The sequence below is a fragment of the Lampetra fluviatilis genome, chromosome 16, assembly GCF_964198595.1.
Source record: "Lampetra fluviatilis chromosome 16, kcLamFluv1.1, whole genome shotgun sequence".
Taxonomy (NCBI): Eukaryota; Metazoa; Chordata; class Hyperoartia; order Petromyzontiformes; family Petromyzontidae; genus Lampetra; species Lampetra fluviatilis.
Window position 1 is genome coordinate 4,178,902 of NC_136290.1, and position 22,180 is coordinate 4,201,081.

General features: G+C 46.5%; 2 protein-coding genes across 6 annotated transcripts in view; one reads left to right on the top strand and one right to left on the bottom strand.

The window, feature by feature from the left end:
- The window catches only part of USP47 (ubiquitin specific peptidase 47), a 76,641-nt gene extending 66,827 nt beyond the window's left edge, over positions 1–9,814 (bottom strand). For 2 of the 4 annotated variants that reach the window (XM_078863543.1, XM_078863542.1), the window contains exon 1: positions 9,596–9,814. In XM_078863543.1, the coding sequence (XP_078719669.1) occupies positions 9,596–9,634 (39 nt within the window). In that variant the 5' untranslated portion in view covers positions 9,635–9,814. Of the gene's footprint in view, positions 1–9,040; positions 9,136–9,595 lie in introns of those variants that run through there. The other 2 variants (XM_078863540.1, XM_078863544.1) reach the window with 2 other exon arrangements.
- A 4,827-nt stretch (positions 9,815–14,641) lies between these two features.
- RPL10A (ribosomal protein L10a) lies at positions 14,642–21,766 on the top strand. 2 transcript variants are annotated; one of them, XM_078863547.1, is made up of 6 exons: positions 14,642–14,750; positions 16,260–16,331; positions 17,445–17,525; positions 18,798–18,946; positions 20,754–20,926; positions 21,498–21,766. In XM_078863547.1, exons 1-6 carry the CDS (start codon positions 14,746–14,748, stop codon positions 21,666–21,668), a joined length of 651 nt encoding a protein of 216 aa, XP_078719673.1. In that variant the 5' UTR covers positions 14,642–14,745; the 3' UTR covers positions 21,669–21,766. The 2 variants fall into 2 exon arrangements, with proteins under 2 accessions (XP_078719673.1, XP_078719674.1); XM_078863548.1 differs by lacking the exons at positions 14,642–14,750; positions 16,260–16,331; positions 17,445–17,525 and adding an exon at positions 17,538–18,256.
- The last annotated feature ends 414 nt before the right edge of the window (positions 21,767–22,180 follow it).

Consider the following 22,180-nt stretch of genomic DNA (forward strand, 5'->3'; position numbering starts at 1 on the left):
AGTGCCACACGCCCTGTTACATAATGGTTTAAGACGCCCCCTGTTGTCGACAAGCGGGAGTGGTGGCGCAGTGGCTGGTCCATTGTCCTATAATCCAAAAATTACATTGAAATCAATGCTGAGCACCCCCGATTCACCAAGCAGCACTGACTGGTGAAGTATGGTCAAACACCTGCCATGACCGATATGGCATGGAGAGGCCTTTCATCCAGCCGTGGAACAATGATAACAACAAAAGGACTGCACACATTTGTGACAACATACATGGGTTCAAGATTCAGATAGGGAAAATACATGAGTATGTTTAGACAAAAACAAACGAGTAGACGCATTCATGGCATTAATATTTATTTATTACAAGTGATACAAACTCTATCATTAAAATAGATCTCCCAAGCCAGCAATGAACACTGTGCAGCTATGGTTTACATAATGAATGCATGCTACGCGATGGGCCCCCCATAGGAACACCCGGCGTAAACAGTTTGCATCTGTTGAGTGGCACTTTTGTACAAGTCGACATCAAATGAGAATATTCAAATCCCATTGCCTCAAGCCCGAAAACAAGGCACCAAGCAACAACTGTGTTATTAGCATTCTCAAAATACATATTACATCACCCGAGCAGACACGAGCACCCACAATTTCTAAGAGGTTAGCACCGTGGTTACAGCACTTTGTCCCTATCAAATCCCAGCTGAAGGTCGACTGTGCTCATCATTCCTCTGTGGTTGGTAGAGGATCACTTTGTCCTAAATCAGTAGTCATGTTACAGAGAGAGCTGGCACTGTCATGGGAATTCAGAACTTCGAGCACACACATAGGTCAACCAAAAGATGGGCATACGCATTTGAGAATGTAAACTCCTGTAGCTGATATTTTCCCCTTGTACTTTACGGATGGAAATGACGAACGAATGGGGAAAACCTACAGGGTTGTTACACCGACTCCTGGGCACATGATTTTGACTTTAGCATTTAAAATGAACATTGAAAATTAGCTTTTAGAAAGTATTGTAACACCACAGGATCTTTCACAAATAAACTAATTGACCTTCTTGGTTCTTTCGGTAAAGTCACGTAGAAGGGAAGTAATAAAATAATAAAAATAAAACATAATGAAATAAAATAATTCTCACGACGTTTCGGCTACAACGCAAGCAGCTGTCTTCAGGTGAAGAATGAGACACTGCCAAGCTAGGAGCTTATATATACGCTGGGTTGGAGGTGGAAGAAGAGTGCCTTAACAAAAAGAATGTGCATATCAAGAGGAATTTAGCATATTCATGGGAAATGCGTAGGATTTGGGGGGGGGGCTTCAAAGTCATATTATGCCCATGCATTATGCTAATTGACCTTTTGATAAATCTCGCTTTGAAATATTGTATGCGGCAACATCACTGGCTAGGACACTGGGGCTGGGCCCCAAGGCTGCTGCTGGGGTCAATGACACCATGACGGTGGGCGAACAGCGCTAGGCCCGGTAACTTGGCCATTGTGTGCCCACCTATCGGTCCATTTTTAAATCCTTTATATTAAGTTCACTTGCTTGCTTGCGCGCTTACGACCGTGCAAATCTTTTGGTCGTTTTTTAACCCACTTCCCGTGATCCAATCGAGCTGACATTTTCCACAGACTCGTTGTGCGTGACAATTAATTTTCGTGAAAAAAAAATTCCAAAATTTTACACTTTTAGAAAAAAAAAATGATATTTAATTACCAATTGCTTAATGGTGGCAGGCAATCATCTGACCCATAGGTGGCAGCCATCTCAAGCCAGAGGACGAGAGGACTCTAGCCGCCACGCATATAAAGGATTTATAGTGAAAAACTTAGTTTTTACGGGTTAATTTTATAGAATTCATGATCAACGCCACGAGAGTGACTAGGCAGCCTTATAGCCCAGAGAGGACATCTCGAAAGGCCCATCGGATAATTTTATGCCAAACTACGATTTGGTGACTTAAAGCTTTCGTGACTGCAGGAATTCATATTCTTTGGGTCTTTCGGTAAAGTCACGCAGATAGGTTGAAAGAAAATAACAAAACTATCTACGTGACTTTACCGAAAGACCCAAACAACACAATTTGGTGCCAACATTTCCATAGTACGAGGATGGGCCCCGGTGCCAATACTGCGGCTGCCAATAGCAAACTGTAAAAACTCATGATAGAGCAGTCTTGCCACACATGTGCCGTGGCTCATGCCTTGAAGGGATTGAAATTACTGTTAGCCAAGGGCCTTACAGAAATCGCATGCCGAGGCAGGGATCTGCACCCGCAGCGCAACGCTCGCGTCATTCTCCCACCCTACATGGTCAGGTGCATGGGTTAGGTAGGGAGCTGGAATGAACACCCCTGGAAAAATGATGGGGAAAATGTCTGGGTGGGTGCCAAATCTGTACGGCAAGGCCTCATGATCATCGATGTATATTACTTGACATCGCAGCTCACTCAGTGGGTTCTGAAACATCAACGGAACGAATAAGCACAACTGACCAGAGGGGACTGGATCACAAATGACCTTAGAATCACAAATTTCCAAGTATTCCAGTAACATTGTATACACTAGCATCTATAGTATATACCAATACGAAAAACACGTCGGACACGCATCTGACAACAGTTTTGATTCGTCTTTAAGCACGAATTATTTATACTGTTTGCAGTACATTTTTGGCATTGGTTTTCACGTACATAATTTGTTTGTTTTTGCTCTTGTTAGGGGGTGCTATTACCCAACCCTGCAATGTCACCTCACTAGCGCCACTGCCGATGACCTTGGGCCATAGTCGTCCTCGTCGCTCAATGGAGCCCTCAGCAGCTGAAATAACCAGGTGTGAAGTCATATTCTGACATGGTGGCATGCTGTGACGTGTTGCGGAGCAGCTTGTAGCGCAGTTGCAGGGTGAGCAAGTGTCCTGCGGATCGTTTTCGTGTAGCAATTAATATTCAACAAGTTAAAGGTAGCAATCGGTCCGAGGAGATGGCGTTCATCTTGTGGAATGGCAACAGGGAAGTGACACGGGGAAGAAACTAGTAAAACGCATAGTAATAGGCTTTTACCCTTTCAACTGGTACAAAAACTGACACCTTTATACAAGGCATCATGTTTGCAATAACCACAACACAAGCAGTCAAAATGCAAACAAAAAGAAACAACTCTGATAATGATAATGATATGCACTGTCCTTGAAGTTGATTGGTCCACACCCGAGACAGCTTTTCTTAGAGCCTAGTCTCCATTGGTGTTGGACCAGATGACGCCAAAAGTTGAAAGGGTAAAAACCTATTACTATATTTTGCCACTAGTAAAGGAGGTCTCATAGTAGAAAAACGCATTCAAGCATGGCGTACCACGTTCCGAATGCGATTTCATTTATATTTGAAGCAATGCCCAAGCTGAAATGTAATACACAAAAAGAATAACATATTTATAATACAAGTGCACTCCAATCAGAAACTTTAATAATTTTGCACCCTTTTTATTGTTGAATTGTAAACACCTAAATGGGTTTGGTGTTAATGATGTGTATAGGCGTTCTCCAGTTTACAATGGTCCGATTTATGAGGATCCACATTTTACGACGTTTATATAATGCTACCATGGATCGATATACGATGCAGAAACTTGATTTATGACACATTTTCTGACAATGACTCTGAACACATCAGTGTGGTTTTCTGATGAGACTTGGCATGTAGCTTTTGTTATTCTCAAGTGTGGTTGTGGACTTTTAACTATTAAACACCATTAAATATGGCCGATAAAAAGGGAAAAAAAACACATCTGGCAAGCGATGTTTCTGCTACCTACATAAAGTAGGATCCCATTCATGAAAATCCCATTTACGACGACGGGGATACGCATCGTGTCGTAAAAAGCGGGGATCGCCTGCATACGGACCGTAACATTTGCAATCGTTATTTAGCTATTAATTCATATTTAATTACTTTTAGTATGCAGGACATCCCTGTTGACCAGAAAGGCTCTTCCAACAATTAGTCCAACACTGAAATTTTACTGCACATACAGTTGTTTACAAATAGTAATCAATTCTCACACGCACACTTCAACGCATGGAATGGCAACGTAGGTATCTATTTTAAACTAAAAAACATTTAAACTATTAAACAACTTTTATGTTACCATGTAAAACCCATTGGCCTAAAGAGTTATTTTTCAGAAGCAACCTGGCCACGAATGACAGCTCAACCAAGTGGCTTATCATGTGGAAATGTATCGCAGCCAAATACTCTTAAACGCATGTCGATACTAAATGTGGAGGGAAAAACCGGAGGACCCGGAGAAGAATCCAAGCGACCACGGGGAGGAACATTCAAAACTCCAAATATACAGGTGTCAGGGTTGGGATCAAAACCCATGACCTCCTATATACCGTAGCAAGAGAGATAACATCTTGCCACTGGGACAGCCCAGACCGACACACAGCTGCACGCTCGCCAAATAGTTTTGGGACACTCGATGGAAGAGTAGGATTCGACTGTCACAACTGCTGGATCCTTAATTCAGCAGAAATGTCACACCAATCAAAAAATTGTTTTCCTGATAAATTAATTGGGGGTTCGGGCCTATAGTGCTGTCAACAACTCTTTAATTAGGCTGGGGATCTCAGTCACATAGGCTTCATTTATAGAGCACAGACCGCCCCCACTCTCGCCCTCCAATCATTGACTGGTGCCCGATTACACCCAGGGTTGTTGCTATTCCAGGAAAACGATTCTGAAGTTCCATTGACAGCAACGATTTGTTGCACGATTCTGGAAATTATGGCGATCGAACGAATGCTGCTGGGAGGGTTACGCTTTAAAAGATCGGGGTGCTAATCACCGCTTACTTAAAGTTTCAGAAGGAATGTAATCCTGTATACATTGGCATTATACGTTAAATCATACAATTATTACAGGGACAATATTCTTTTCAAATGAATATCAGCAGGAACAATGTCAAATCGATTCTTATGCTCATGATACATATGTTGAATGATGCTCGTGAGAATTAACAGTTACAATTTAAGCACATTATGCGTTCATTATGTGCTGCTACAGTATATAAGCTAATACAGAACACAAACTGCACATTTGACAGAAAAAAACCCGATAAAAATGAAACGGTTAAAACAAAAGAGGAAAATATTTTAATCTTGAACTGACTCGAATTTTGAATTGATTTATGGAATTGCTACATACCTAAACATTTAGCTTCATTTAAACCTTAGCAACATAGCCCTGTGTGCTATGATTATAGGCTTTGGAACGCGAGCTGTATGCATTGCCCACGGCTGCCCCCCCCATTAGCAGAAACTCTCGACATGATCATCTCTTCACCCCCCCCCCCCCACTTTTGTTTTTGGAATCGTTCATGAATGTTTCAGAAACAAATGCAAGGACAGTAATCATAAAAGGTTTTCATCAAGCACACACTAAGTAACAGCAATCTGATTATGCACTGAAAACTGAGTAAATATGAGATTAGGGGTACCTCCGCTTCTGGCAAATCGCATTACAGTAACATGTTATTCTCCAACTCTGGAAATAAATGACATTACGTAGTCCCAGAATTTACAGCTGGTCCAATCTATCATGACACGGCACACGACTGACAATCTACGGTTATAGGCAACACGACACCCTCAATACACCAAGACCGTACACAACACCTCCCAAGGCTACATGAAGCCCCCACAATCCATCACAACCCCGCTAAGACGACGTCTGATAAAACTGCGTAGCGATTTGCTGTACTGCGCTGCCGTCGAATAGAGCCACGTGTGCGCTTAGCGGGCTCTTGCCTAACATGACTTGAGCAACCCCAGCAGCCAACTCGGCAGATTAAACGAGTCCAGGGTTTGCCTGCACAAACAACACATCTTACTGGGAGTCACTGGTTCACAGTTGGCCACAATTAAATGACGGGCGTGAAAGTAATTCGTGTGTTTGGAGACGAGCCGTTTTCTGTCCATCTACATCTACCGAATCAAAGTTCATACCTGTGTGGATACTAGGCGTGGAATTATACGAAGATTGATCGATTCATAGAATTTATTGAGCCTACGGCATGCCTAGAAAGAAGCGATGAATGTGCATTCGTAAGATTAATGTACAGTAATGGTTACACGTCACCCCTGCCACCACGAGAGACGCTGACATCCACCAAAATATATAGAGAAAAAAAATCTTGACTCAAATCCTAAATCTGTTGTGACAATTCATCATATCACCCGGTTGGTGGGGGAGGGTGGGATTGGGGAGCGGGATAATCATTCCACCCACTCGGAGTAGATTGTATATTTGAGGAGGGGGGGGGGTAAATTGTCATACAACTTGAGCGGCATTTAACGTGGAAAGGGCGTAGATTTAACAAGGCTGGCGAGAACGCGGCCAAGTTCGCATCTTGAGGAAACGTCCCTGGTGATGCAGACAGAGGTATGTTTTTTTCCTCTAACAAATGTAACTATCATGCACCGTTTATCCAACACGCGAATTAGGACGTGTGTGTGGGTGTGTGTTTATGGTGGTAATTACACGCGATTGATTGTGACGGCATATCGTGTTTGGCCGGTCAAGTGGGAAGGAGGATATGGCGAGAGGAGTAAGTGGCAGTAAAAGTATTTGATTTGTGAGGTTGTGCTCATCGTTGTAGCCAGCGAGTGGTTTATGATACCAACTGGGGTGCATTTGTACATTAGCATTTCACAGCGGCCGGCTGCTGCTCGTGATTTTTAACTTCGGAGTATTAAGGGAAGCCTAAAAAAATATTAGGTTCGACATACAAATCAAAAACCCACATCCTTTGTGATTTACTCTGCCCAATAACACAGAAACAAATACAAGTCGACTGTGTGGGGCAATGGACTCCAGTTTGGGAGGTTGAACAACCCAACTGTTGGGGCTTCTTATATATTGACATCTAGCTCTTGTTACATATTGCCATTCACAAGAACAAAACATAAATACCATTCCTTGTTAAGGCAGTGCTCACTAAGGTGGTGGGTTTTTTTTTATAATTTGTGTTTCACAACTGTGTCAACCACCTGGCCAGTACGACAGAGAACCTGGGTTCTTACCCAGGTTCTAACCCTGAGTTCTAACCCTGAGTTCTAACCCCGAGTTCTAACCCCGAGTTCTAACCCCGAGTTCTAACCCTGAGTTCTAACCCAGGTTCTAACCCAGGTTCTAACCCTGAGTTCTAACCCTGAGTTCTAACCCTGAGTTCTAACCCAGGTCCTAACCCTGAGTTCTAACCCTGGGTTCTAACCCTGAGTTCTAACCCTGAGTTCTAACCCTGAGTTCTAACCCAGGTTCTAACCCTGAGTTCTAACCCTGGGATCTAACCCTGAGTTCTAACCCTGGGTTCTAACCCAGGTCCTAACCCTGAGTTCTAACCCAGGTCCTAACCCTGAGTTCTAACCCTGGGTTCTTACACCGAGTTCCAACCCTGAGTTCTAACCCAGGTCCTAACCCTGAGTTCTAACCCTGAGTTCTAACCCTGGGTTCTTACCCCGAGTTCTAACCCTGAGTTCTAACCCAGGTCCTAACCCTGAGTTCTAACCCAGGTCCTAACCCTGAGTTCTAACCCCGAGTTCTAACCCCGAGTTCTAACCCTGGTTCTAACCCAGGTTCTAACCCTGAGTTCTAACCCTGAGTTCTAACCCTGAGTTCTAACCCAGGTCCTAACCCTGAGTTCTAACCCTGGGTTCTAACCCTGAGTTCTAACCCAGGTCCTAACCCTGAGTTCTAACCCAGGTCCTAACCCTGAGTTCTAACCCAGGTCCTAACCCTGAGTTCTAACCCTGGGTTCTTACCCCGAGTTCTAACCCTGAGTTCTAACCCAGGTCCTAACCCTGAGTTCTAACCCTGAGTTCTAACCCTGGGTTCTTACCCCGAGTTCTAACCCCGAGTTCTAACCCAGGTCCTAACCCTGAGTTCTAACCCTGGGTTCTAATCCAGGCAACCGACCATTTCCAAAACTGGGCTCTCAAGTGTACTTTGTTTATGGTCTCAGCTTTGTCATCAATAAACTGTTCAACAAAACCATTAAATTAATATATTGGTCTATATTCTATTGTTGTGTGTTGCAATATATTCAGGTCTGCTTGCCAGAAGAAGGCTTCAGGAGAGAGTTCGTGTAGTTTTGCTATTCCTCTGTTCAAGGAGCGCAGGCGACAGTGGTTTACTCTCTGGCCCATTGGTCTCTTAATCCAGAACTTGCCGGCTCTGAAGACTAGAAAGAGAAAAAAACCCTCTCATTTTATTATTACAAAGTGTTGAACACCTTCTACAGCAGTGCATGTAAGAACCACAGCATCAAGTGTGGATGGATGAGAGGGTGTTTAAGAGACTTCAAAGGTAGGCCATGCGACTTCACCTCCTAATGTGGGGGTGACACACGGGAGTTATGAATGGATAATGTGCTCAACCATGAATGAATGGGCACTTTTAAAAATACAACTTGAAACGAATCTCTCGTTTCAATTGAGGCATGATGTGCCCATGTTTTGAACCGAGACATATTTCGCAGCATCGACCTTCAAACATTTTTGTTGTCGCTTAAATAATTGTTACGAATGCGCATGACTGACTGCCGAAGCAAATAATGCCAGAATATAATGCTTAAAAACCCCACAGACTGATGGGATTGCAATGTTATTGTATTACCATGTGCACAAAAACACTTCCCTGTTAATGAGCATTATTATAGTACCAACCTTACTACATCTTAAATGTGCTGACAGCCGCGTGGGTGACGATGCACTTCAAGAGTACATCGTGTTTAGCTGTCACATCATCATTCTTAGAGAGCCAAGTGGTGTGTGTGGTGCTGCTGGGGGGGGGGGTATCTATCTCTATGAAGACGCTCGTAGGCTCAGGACAGATTAATCTTTCGTGTGGTTGATGCGAGAGAAAGTGAAACAACGAGAAGAGGAGGAGGCACCGCGTGATGACGACCATCGTGGGATTACCACAATTGTGCACGGCCCCTGCCCAATCAGCCCAGGACTAAGCTGTGAATTCACTGACCCCTTGTTCTTGTTGTTGTTGTTTACACACCACACGATTACTGTCGACGAGGCACTGCGGCCCAATGCCGTCACGTCCACGTCCCGCTGGATTGCCCGTCAACTTTAGCTTTTTACACGAAGCGCAGGTGGACGGAGACCTCGAATCAAGGGGTGTACAGAGACGGACCGGGGGATTTGGGTCAGAACACAGCTGGGACATGACGGCAGGTAGAGAACACGGGGAGACAAGACGACAAGCCGACAGAACACACAGGGAACAGAGCACAGCGGATACAGGACACAGGGGGTGGGGGGCAGAACACAACACAGAACACAACACAGACACCATAGACCAGAACACAGAGGGGACGAGACACAGGACACGGGGGGTCAGAGGGTAACAGCACAAAGAGGGAACCCAGAGCACAGGCAGACGGGGGGACAGGGAGAACAGCACACAGAGGGGACGAGACAAAGGGGAACACAGAAGGAGAGCGAACTGAGGGAACAGGGCACTGGGGGTGGGGTGAGGGTGGTGGTGACAGTCGACAGAGAGAGGAAGAGAAGTGGGGACCTGCTTAGGCACCAGCTGGTTCTCCTCGCCCAGAGACATGGCTCCTCGGTGGCTCGCTGCTGGCTGCCTGGCTTGCTGCTGGCGCTGTCGGCTGCGTAGCGGTCGAGGGAGCAGTCGAGGGAGCAGCGCCCACAGCTGATCGCCGCCTACTCCTCCTCCTCAGGGCCACATCGCGGATGCCTCTGCCCCCGCCACAAGCCGCCAAGATGGAGGAGCGGATCTCGCGAGACTTAGAGGGGGGGAGGGGGAAACCCGCGAGAGTTCCGCGCCTCGCGTCACTGCCCAACCCCCTCACCCCTCCCCCCTCCCCACGCCCACCCCCTCACCCCTCCCCACGCCCACCCCCCTCCCCACGTCCCTCCCCCTCCCCACGCCCATCCCCCTCACGCCTACCCCCCTCACCCCTCCCCACGCCCTTCCCCCTCCCCCTCCCCACGCCCATCCCCCTCCCCCTCCCCACGCCCAGCCCCCTCACGCCTACCCCCCTCACCCCTCCCCACGCCCTTCCCCCTCCCCCTCCCCACGCCCATCCCCCTCCCCCTCCCCACGCCCATCCCCCTCACGCCTACCCCCCTCACCCCTCCCCACGCCCTTCCCCCTCCCCCTCCCCACGACCATCCCCCTACCCCTCCCCACGCCCATCCCCCTCACGCCTACCCCCTTCACCCCTCCCCACGCCCTTCCCCCTCACCCCCCACACCCCTGCCCACGCCCACCCCTCACCCCTCCCCACGCGCAACACGACACCACGCGCGGCTGGCGTCATGACGTCATCGCGTAGGAACTCGGCGTCGACGTCACGCGTCGTGGTTGTATCCTGAGTGTGTGCGGTGACGTCATTTATTTATACTGCAGGAATTCGATGAGCTATAAAGCTCTTTGTTTTTTTACAGACGTCCAGTGCTGTAGGTGCGAGCACTTGTATCGGGACGTCACCACGGCACCCCTCCCGTCAATGTCATTACGTAAATTACGTCAAGTGCTAATCGTCTGAATACGTCCCCGACGTCATCGCGTGCAATGTCCTGTCCATTGCGTCTGGGCTTGCGTAACGAGTTCATCGCGTCGCCCGAGAGCGTCTACGTAAGTTCGAAAGTTTAGTGCGTCGTGACGTCAGAACGTCGCGTTTTACATATGTCGCGTCTCGTGCGTCATGCGTGGATTGCGTAGGGACGTCATTTTTGTAGTGACGTCATTTTCGCAGTGACGTCATTTTCGTTTCGATCGACGTTGGGGTTTCGCCGCAGCGTGGAGGCGGCAGCTCGCGAGTGCTACGCAGAAAGGCCATTGCCCGAAACGTCGACTACTATGTATTATTTTCCTTTAGTGTGTTATTGACGAATGTGTTTGTTAATTGTGTAACGTCAAGACTGACAGTCGTGTATGTTTGAACCCAAATGGTTACGTAACAATAAAACATACGACTGCTCCAACAATTGGAACAATCGGCGACGTGCTTGCACTCTTACAGAAGCTTCCTGTTGATCAAACTTGATTTGAAGCTTCCTATTTATACTGGTAGGAACCTCCTGGTTACACCAGCCCACAGGGGATTATTGTGTCTGTCGTGCAGGGAGGGGAGGGTGGGGCTGGGTGGGGGGTGGGAGGGGTGGGGCTGGGTGGGGAGGGGCTGGTCACCCCGTGGTGCCCTTATAAAACTCAACGTTTAACCTACTCACGCCGGCTTGTGCCCGCCCTCACAGTCGGCCATATTTGCGGAATACACCACGCCGCCGTTGACCCTGGCCATTGACCGAGCAACCCAACGTTCCTACCAGCTCCCTCCGCAGGAATGTGTTTCTCTAAACTTCATACAGAGCTCTCAACAACCCGGCCATTCCCTCTCCTCTTCGGGCTTCACTCCAACTGCCATTTCACTACATTCTATCTACCCGATATTCAACTCCCTCGCCTGGTACAAAGGAGGCAGGGACGTGCGGTCAGGGGAGGCAGAGCCTCACCTGTAACACTCCAACGAAAATAGCTGTCACGAAAAGAAAACATATCAAATAAATATTAAGAATTTCCCACTGATCTGTGTTATAAATGTAATTTCTGTACGATTCCCATCATTTTTAAATCCTTTATATTAAGTTCACTTGCTTGCGCGCTTACGACCGTGCAAATCTTTCGGTAGTTTTTTAACCCACTTCCTGTGACCCAATCGAGCTGACATTTTGCACACAGACTCGTGCGTGACAATTTATTTTCGTGAAATTTTTTTTCCAAAATTTTCAACATTTTAGGAATTTGTATTTATTTAATTACCAATTGCTTAATGTTGGCAGGCAATCATCTGACCCATAGGTGGCAGCTATCTCAAGCCAGAGGACGAGATGACTCTAGCCGCCCGTTTCAAAGACCAATGTGGGCTGGGTTGTGGCCCATTGAACACGTACTGTAATTAAATCCTTTATATTAAGTTCACTTGCTTGCGTGCTTACGACCGTGCAAATCTTTCGGTCGTTTTTTAACCCACTTCCCGTGATCCAATCGAGCTGACATTTTACACACAGACTCGTTGTGCGTGACAATTTATTTTCGTGAAATTTTTTTTCCAAAATTTTCCACTTTTTAGGAAAAAAAAATTTTCATATTTAATTTAAAATAATAATAAAATAAAACCGATGCCACGCATATAAAGGATTTATAGTGAAACACTTTGTTTTTACGGGTTAATTTTTTATAGTCAAAATCGCCAAATTTGCGGAGCTCCGCTGCAAATACAGGAAGAGACGAGAGAGGTGAGGCAGCGACGAGCTCAGCCTCCCCTCTGATTGCGCAACCCCTCAGTAACCGGATAGAGCGCGGGCAATAAGCGCATGCCTTGTTACTATCTCAGTGTAACCAATGTGATGTTTGTAGACCTCTTCATTTAATGTCCTCGCATTCCATACTCCAGGTAACTTATTTCACGTGTGTGTATAAAGATATTTAGGCTCGCTGGTCTCGTCATGAAACTGCAATGAAAAAGCACCAGGGGAGGCAGCTATCACATCTGCCTCACTGAGGGGGACGTGTCGAATACGCCCCCCTCAGTGAGGACACGCCCCCCTCAGTGAGGCCACGCCCCCCTCAGTGAGGACACGCCCCCTCAGTGTGTGAATCTAGCTCTGACACGAGTCAATGCCTCCCCAGCCATTGACCTCACCGCACGTCACTGGAAGGAGGTCGTTGGTGCCATCCGGGCCCTGGCGCCTGCTGCTGTATATTTGGAGTTTGCATGTCTCTCTTTCTTCCCGTGGTCGCGTGGATTTTTATTTATCAGGGTCCTTCGGGGGTTTTTCCCTCCACAATTGGAAGCATGCATTGAGAGTATTTTGCTGCTGTAAATGTCCTAAAGGTGGGCCACTTTGTTGAGGTATCATTTGCAGGCCAGGTCGCTTCTGAAAAATAAGTTAATAGCTCAGTGGGCTTTGCCTGGTAGGATGGGGATGTTATAGTTTTGTGTTTGGATGATTTACCTTTATTGTACTTTGCACAACTGTCATGGTTTATATTGTTTGTTGTGACGTTCTTACCCGGCCCGACTGGACGACGGTGAAAGAGAGCTCCAGATTCCTCCTGCTGCAGTATAAATACACATTCTGATTCTGACCTGCCGCAACTGACAGGCACGAGCTGTAAGGGGCCATCCATTGAGTCGGGACGCAAACATGTGTTAAGACTTGACCCCCCCTCCCTGTACGCACGTGTACTTTTTATCTCCCCACCTGCGTACGTACAGCTTGACGCACACCCCCCCCCCCCCCCCATACTATGGAACGGCCGATATTTAATCCACGCAGAAACGATCAAAGATCAATAATATTAACTTGTCTCGGCAAACAGTCCACCATCGGACTATCTAATTTGAAGGCCAATGTTGACTAATTATTATCGAGGCTTCACCCCCCCCCCCGTATCCTATGCGTACATTGTCAGTAGCCCCCCCCCCCCCCCCATACGCAAGCGGACGCATTTTGGTTAACCCCCCCCTCCCCCATGCGTACGCACTCAATGGATGACCCCTAAGGACGGGATGGGGGTCTCTGTCCACCCAGTGGTTGCCGTAGGTATTCACATTCAGAGTCGGGAAGTCTCATCCCCACACCTGTGAACCCCTTATCGGTGCCCTACCTTGTTACAGACATATTCAGACCTTATTGGTCACCCCGTGCACCTTGTAAATCTCAACGTTCATTCTACAAAGTCCCATCACAAGGGAGAAACACACATAGACAATTATTTTAATTTGCCTGTATTGAAACGGCTGTAACTGAAAACTCAAATTTCCCTGTACAAGAATACGGAGTAACCCGTGTGAGTTGTCAGCGATGCATCCCTGCAAGTTCCCTGCTGTGGTGCCACATCCCATTTATCATTCCCTTTCTACATGTGGCAATATCACGTAGAAGGGAAATAATAAAATAATAAAAATAAAACATAATAAAATAATTCTCACGATGTTTCGGCCACAACGCAAGCAGCCGTCCTCAGGTGAAGAACAGGTCTGTCGGGAAGACAGCATCTTCACCTGAGGACGGCTGCTTGCGTTGTGGCCGAAACGTCGTGAGAATTATTTTATTATGTTTTATTTTTATTATTTTATTATTTCCCTTCTACGTGACTTTACTGAAAGAACCAAGAAGATGAATCTCTGCAGTCACGAAAGCTTTAAATCGAAATGTGGCAATATGTGCATGATTGTGTTTCACTACAATTGTGCCTGTGCATCACTGCCAACCTCTGGTCCACGCCAGTGGTGAGAGAGCACTCGGCCCCCTCGCCCTGATTACCTTTCCTCTACATTGCACTGTGAAAAGAGCTTCATAGCTCATCGGATTCCTCGAGTATGAATCACGATTCTCATTCCGATATCGACGTTCCATGTCGTCATTGAGGTATGACGTCAAGTCGCGTTCTCTCTAAAAAAAGTCAACGCCAACCGCTCGTTACGTCATGTCGCGGCGAGAGGGTGTGGCTACGTTGCGTGATGACGCAACCACGTCGGTCAGTAACGCCTTGACGTACGAACGTCATTGCGTCATTTCCGTGCAGGGGGTTTCCCTCGCGCCCCGCCTCCCCGTTGCTCCCTCCCTCTCGTCTCCCTCTTCCGGTCCTACCCTCTCCCTTTCCTTCACGGCGACGGAGCGAGGCGGCGCGGCGACATGAGGTACACGACTCCAATCGTTCGCCATCCTCGTCTTACGCGGCCTCCGAGCCATCGTTTGCACCGCGTGTGCTTCACGCAACGTGCCCGGGTAACAGCGGCCATCGTTAGTTTGGTAACTGTGGCCGTTTAACACAATATCGGCCGCTCACTGTGCGCCTCTTGTTAATTGTGGAGTACAGCGGCCATAGTTAATGGTGGGCCCTAGGCCACACACCACTACACTGCAGTACATAAACCCTTTAAAAATAGAGGGTTTTTAGGGTTAGAGCGCGTACATATAAATGTGTCGTTAAACCACCACCACCCGACACGGCCAATTAAGTTTGTAAACAAAATGTGCCAATTGGTTACGACTTTAGTGCACCGGTTCTGTGTTTGAGAGTAAACCCACAACGTTTTAAATGTGTCAATCCGCTACAGGAGGCCTTTCCCCACGTTTTGTGGGGTCATGCGGGTACAGTGGTGTGACCCATACTTTAAATAGCTTAAGCTGACATACGTTCACATTCGACTTTGGCAGAATGAAGCGTTGGGTGGATGAAATCAAATAACTTGGGTCCCCCATCCGAAGGCGACTGGACATCTGTGAAGAAGAGCTTTATAGATCAATATTCCTGGTTCAATGCGGGTTTCGTAATCCCTGGGCCCTCTTAGGTTGAGATTCGAACTTTGGTGACCGCGTCCCAAGTCCAGAATGGGGAGCTGCTCCCTCTTGTTCGTGGTGGGGGTGGCGGGACGGGACATCGAGTCAAGGCGGCCACTGGTGGAGTCTCTAGCTGCTCATTGCTGCTGTGATTCTACAGGCCAATTGTGAAAATGCCACGTTCTTGGCTATGCACAGTTCGGATGGCCACGTCGGGGTGATGGGCCCCGTTGGACCCTCGAGTTCCTTAATATAGCAGCGGATTGGTCACGATTAATGATTGTGCAACCTTTTAGATGTTACCACGGTGTAATTAATACGATATTAAATGGTTCTTTTATTTGGAAGAATAAAAAATAACCGAGAAGTTGTACTGCAGGTCTAAGTGTAACGTGTAAAGCCTGCCACGGGTCTAGTGGTTATAATTGGACAAACTTATCACAGCGGTGACCAATACACCAAGCAGTGATCCGATCTCGTGTTTCTCAAAGGTATCCGCAATCCACCAGAACTATAAGTACTTTACCACTACAGTTCTGTGCCCTGCGTACGTCACTGAGCTATGTAGCTCTTTTTTTAGAAGCGACCTGGCCATAAATGATAGCTCAACGAAGTGGCTTATCATGTGGACATTTATAGCAGCCAAATAACTCTTAAATACATGTTTCTAAATGTGGCAGGAAAAACCAGAGAGAGACGTAAACTCCAAATTAACAGATGTCGGGATCGAACCCACGACATTGTATACCAGGCGAGCTGGCGTTAACATCTCGCCACCATGTGACGAGCTCGAGAGAATGTGACGTTGGTGTTAATAAGGGGCCTTGCATTGACGAGTGTGCTTGTGGGCTTGCGTCGGTTTGCAGCAAGGTTTCTCGAGACACGCTGCACGAGGCTGTGCGGGAGCTCCTCCTAGGCTCCCAGAAGAACCGCAAAAGGTGCGTGGTCTGTGACAACCCCCTTCCTTGTCTGGAGCCCCAAGATTCCCAAAGAAGCCTCTTTAAACTTTAGAGCTTGAGATGGTGCGATCACACGGCCGTGTGTTTTGCACCCTGTTATTTAAAGGACCCAAAACATGCGACGTGGATGTTCTCCGCTTCACAGAGGACGTTAAAGATCACGTGATGTTAGAAAAACGAGCCCCTTTGTGCTGGTGTTAGTTTACATTTTATAATTGGCCACAAATTAGTTGATTGGATAAAACCGCATGGCAACATCCATATCTGAAACATCGCACCTTTGTAATAGCCTGCACTAAAGATGTCGTGAATACAAATACGTACTATACGATGGATACCATAGGTACTAATATATACTAATGTACAAGTTTGTGACATGATCACTACTGACTTTAATCCGTAGTGGCAGGGCCTGGTGGCACACAATGAATTCAGCAATTGCATATTAGAGGATTTCATTGTGGATTCATAACGGCAGCCTTTATAGTGTTTTGCCCCATGTAGAATTCATGAGATGTTCATGGATATAGCCCATCCGAATCTTGTACACATTTTCAAACAAACCTGTCAATGAACTAACACCTTGCATTCGAATATAAGCTCGATTTAATGCATTTGTAGCATGAATTATTGGCGAAATGATCGTTACATTTTTTGTATTAACTCTACCTATCACTGGGGATTAAAGGGTCCTTCTGTAATGTGTTAGGCATCACTTGCATGGTGTGGCGTAATAGTTGACAATCATTTTTTATTTAACCTCAATAATAATGTGTTGGTAGCAACTGGTGCCATTGTTTATCATTAATAGACTTTGTGGTAGTTCACAAGTACAAACCAAAAAACTCTCCAAACTCATTAAATACTCCCTTGTAGAAGTATTTACAAGTTCCATGCAAAAACAATATATTGATTGTTTTACATATCTGTTAATGACCAGCAAGTGAATACTTGGGAAATAAGATTTGGTTTGCGTAAGTGAAGTTTCCCCCCCTCGGGTTTATTGAGTGTGACGCGTTTTGACCCTGAATCATTTCACCGGAGTGCTGGTGAGTGCTTTGTTAATCGCGGTTGTCCTCTTGCCATCCGCAGGTTCCGAGAGACTGTGGAACTCCAGATCAGCCTGAAGAACTATGATCCACAGAAGGACAAGCGATTTTCCGGAACCGTCAGGTCGATGCTCTTTGCTTGGATTAGTTTGCGCACCTGACCTACTGCTCTCGGGGTTACACGCATTGCTACCATTGGAATGGAATTTGAAATCAATGCAGTCCCCGACTCACCCATCCCATTGCAGAACGAGCATTCATACTAATACACTACTTGGCATATACACGCTGTATTTTTTATCTCCATATAAGATAAAGGTGACAATTAGAATGTTCGCCGCATACATCTCTTGGAAAATCATACATTTACATAGGGCAGTTATGTTGCAGATTGTAACAGCATCTCCCATATGGCATGCAGTCAATTTGTTAAGACTATGTTGGCAAGATAATTCTACTTTTAATCATTTGACTCTTAAGTCTATGAATATTGATTGGCTGCAATTGATTACATTTAGAAGAAATGCTCAACATGTAGCCTAGCCCAAGGGACCAACGCTTGAAACTTGCTCTTTTCACAAAGGACCCATACAAGGGACATCCCCATGCACACTCACAGTTGTGTACATCACACGGCATTGAATTGATATAAGTCAGGGACTGCTCTACATAGAAACCCCGGAGTAGTAGTGCACAGGTAGTCCGACCCCGTCCGGGCGGACGGACCTGCACCCTGGGTCTTAAAATAACAGGGGAGGTGGGAGAGGCCCTCGGGCTGATCCTGCCGACAGGTAAGCTCAGCTGGTGGATGCGACTGCCATCACAGGTGCAGACGAAGCCAGCTGCGCTGATCTGGTAAGATGCCTTTTATTAGATCCCTTGAAGGTGTGTTTTTTCTAGGCATCTGCGAGTGTTTCTGTGCTGTAAGACTGATTGTCGCTTGAATGTGCAACCTTGAAAATAACCTCATTGGGGTTGTCTCTATCCCAGTGCCCCCCGGCACATGAAAGTGGCAGCTCAAGAGCTTTCTTGCACTTGATGTCACTGCCATTTTAATATGTCAATGGTGTGACGTCCGAGCACTGCGGGGAGAGTGCCTGTGATTTTAAAAGTCCCAATCAAACCTCGCGTAGGTGGGAGGGGAATTAAGTCATGCAGTGTGGAATATCTCATGGCTATTTAAAATCTCAAGTGGAATACGTGCAATAGAAGATCATTATTTACAGAATCCGATGCATGTATTGAGAACAAAATTTTAGCCTGTGGCTCAATACGTATTTACAAAAACCCATTATGGCCCTCTGCAAGTGGCGTGGCGAAAGTGCTTGCTGGCTTGGTCACGGTTGTCCCTGGCACCATCGTGTGAGCTGACAGTCTGTTCTTGATCCTGTTGCAGGCTGAAGAATACTCCCCGCCCCAAGTTCTCCGTTTGCCTCCTGGGAGACCAGCAGCACTGTGATGAGGCTGAGGCAGCCAGCATCCCCCACATGGACATCGAGGCTCTGAAGAAGCTCAACAAAAACAAGAAGCTTGTCAAGAAGCTAGGTAAACCTCGTTCTGATGTGGTTCTGTACGAGGGATACGTTCTGGAGATGCTCGTAAAAAGCAACTTTAGCAGATAATTTGGCCTACATCTGCAGATGCTTTAAAGCGAGAAGTTATCTTTATTTCTCTCATCACTTAATCTCGTCACTATCTCATCACTTTCTCACATCACTTTATCTCACTCGGGATGCTGTCGTGTCGAATTCCAGATGTGATCCGCAGATAGCCGGAGTCACGGATAGCAATTATTGTGAATAACGAGGGAATATACTGAACCCTAACACACTGATGTCCTGGAATGGCTTTCCATGGTGGTTAGGTGACAAATATGAAATATTTGTGCTATTTGGCAGTTAGGAAGGCATCAACAACATTCCTCTCAATCTTGAGCTTTTTTTTTGACCACCCTCCAAGTTGCGCTTTCGTGATCATTCAATCCGCAACTCACAAAGCAGTGCATCAGCCCTATTTGACAACCTCTTGCGGAGAGTGATGTCTATAACTACTACAGACCGCATAAGCTCTGTTATCCCCGGCATCCATGGGGAGAATGGAGGGTGCCGCTTCATCGACTATGCCGGTTATCTAAGAGTTGTTCTTGTGGTACACCAAATTTTCAAAGCACTTAACACTTTTCGTAAAATAAACTAAGCCTACAATTTAACTGCAGAGGTCCTCACCAGTTGTAGAGCATTCTGAGTGTCGTAGAGAAGCATTGTGGCTATTTAGAGTACAGTGTACAGTACTGGATGTGCAGACTGCCGCAAGCGCCACCACTCGGCAGCGTCCTAAAGCTCCCGTAACAAACGGATCTATGATAAAATAAACGCACGGCAAGATGCAGGGCCGTTGGAATGTTACTGCATACGTGAAGGAAGATTTATATTGCCGCCTATGACACATGCCGGTCAATAGACCATTCTGGATGGTAAAGTGTCGGATAAGAGCTATTGCTGTATATACAAATACACAGAACTACTATGAGATCACTTCAAGTGACCTCTTATACACACCAGGGGAAGCACTCTCCCACCTGCCCTGCTATAGATATTTGAATCATGGTCTGACTGAAGTTGTATTTTTTTTTACTCTCAAAAGCTGGAATTCAGAATTAAGTCAACTAATGAACGGCTGCTCATGCACATGAATTGGTGGCTTAGCTCAGAACATAACCTCTACACTTAACGACCCGATTAATAATGTTTATGGGTGACTCCAGGATTTATCCCTGAGCCGCTGACTACTTGCCATAGTTAACATGTCGCCACAGTGGCGTGATGTTCACTACCTCTCATCTGGGTTCGATCCCGACCCAGAGACGCCTGTATATTTGGAGTTTGCATGTCTCCCCCTGTGGTCGTGTGGATTTTTCTCGGCGGTCCTCTGGTTTTTTATTCCAAATTTAGAAACATGTATTTAAGAGTTATTTGGCTGCTGTCATTTTCCACGCGATAAGTCACTTTGTTGAGCTATCATTTGTGGCCGGATCACAGCTATATAGCTCAGTGGGCCTAAATAAGGTAAAATAAAAATAGTTTATAGTTTAAACCATTTAACTGCCTAGCCCTTGCGTTACTCCACAGTGCAGAGCTTTGTGACTGCCATTGCATTTCCATGAACGTTGCTAAACAGAGATGAACCATGATGGGGGGCAGAAAAGGAATCACATTTGTTGAGTGCTGACCTATGGGTTAATGGGAATTGAGATGCAACCAGGCCTCTGCCTGCCTCACGCGACGACCGTTGCTGTTGCACCCATCCTGAGCGACGCCTCTCTACCCTCCTTGCACCCTTTACATCGCCACAGCCAAGAAGTACGACGCCTTCCTTGCCTCCGAGTCGCTCATCAAGCAGATCCCTCGTATCTTGGGCCCTGGCTTGAACAAGGCTGGCAAGTTCCCTTCTCTGCTCACCCACAACGAAAACATGGCGAGCAAAGTCGACGAGGTGAAGTCGACCATCAAGTTCCAGATGAAGAAGGTACGTCATCTCGTGTTTGTCTTCCTGCTCGGGGCCAAATAGCTGGAGGTTTATTGTGCAATGGTACAAAACACAGATAATCTGGCCTGTCAAGGCTATAACAGGAGGTGGGGAACCTATGGCCCGCAACTTAATTTTGCACGGCCGAGTCACTTGACCTAACAATTCTAAACAGTCTGCAAACAACGCTTATCTGTCACTGCAATCACCTTGGCTGCACTAATTAGATACTGGACCCGAATATTTTAATATTTCCAACGCTTTCTCATTTTAGCGTGGACACTTCTGTCAAGTGATGATTAAGGTGTTTTCATGTGTTGGCCCACAAAAGTTATTTGTAAGCCAGCCCTGTTCTTCCCTCGTTAAATAAATGGTTCCTCACCCCTATTGTGAATGACAAACTCAATCCTAACAAAGTGTGGTTCATATTCACGTCTGAATACACGGGAAGATGACTTGTTTAAAAAATAAAGCCTTAAACGTAGTTTTCTACAGGGAGCTGGGAATGTAAATGGTTGCGTCTGTAAATATTTCCACTAGGAATACCATTTCCTTGTCTTGCTTCTTGCAGGTGCTTTGCTTGGCGGTTGCTGTTGGGCACGTAAAGATGACGGAAGACGAGCTGGTGTCGAACCTGCACCTTGCCATCAACTTCCTGGTGTCGCTGCTGAAGAAGAACTGGCAGAACGTGCGTGCCCTCTACCTCAAGAGCACCATGGGCAGACCACAGCGCCTCTATTAACCATCGCGCCTCGTCCTGTGCACGCGCATTCCTTAAAGTATCGAGTGCCTGTGCTGGCTGTGGTGTTTGGTATAAAAATAAAGGTGAAATTATTTCCACGTGGCTTCACTTGAACCTCACTTTTCTTATCGAGTCGGCATGCTGTACGAGCTCTGACGCAATGCAACCAGAGTGAGGATATTACGGGAGGCCTGGCTGAAGTAATGGCCACTATGGTATGTTTGGTTACGTATGGTGTGAAAGTAGTTAAACGTGCAATTATTTACTCTTGACAAACCAGATAACACAGTTGGAAATGTCTCCCTCCTCCATTCCCACGTGTTTCTGGACGGGAGGTTGGCAGGGCTTGGGGGGGGGGGGGTTCAGGTGTAATTTTTAGGAGAGCCCAAGTAACTGAAAAACGTTTAAAGTGTTGGTTGACATTCGATTTAGCCTTCCCAGTTCAATACAACTGCTTGTGCTGCTTGTCATGCTGTGATGTCAACACTGCCTTAGGAAATGGAAAGGACCTT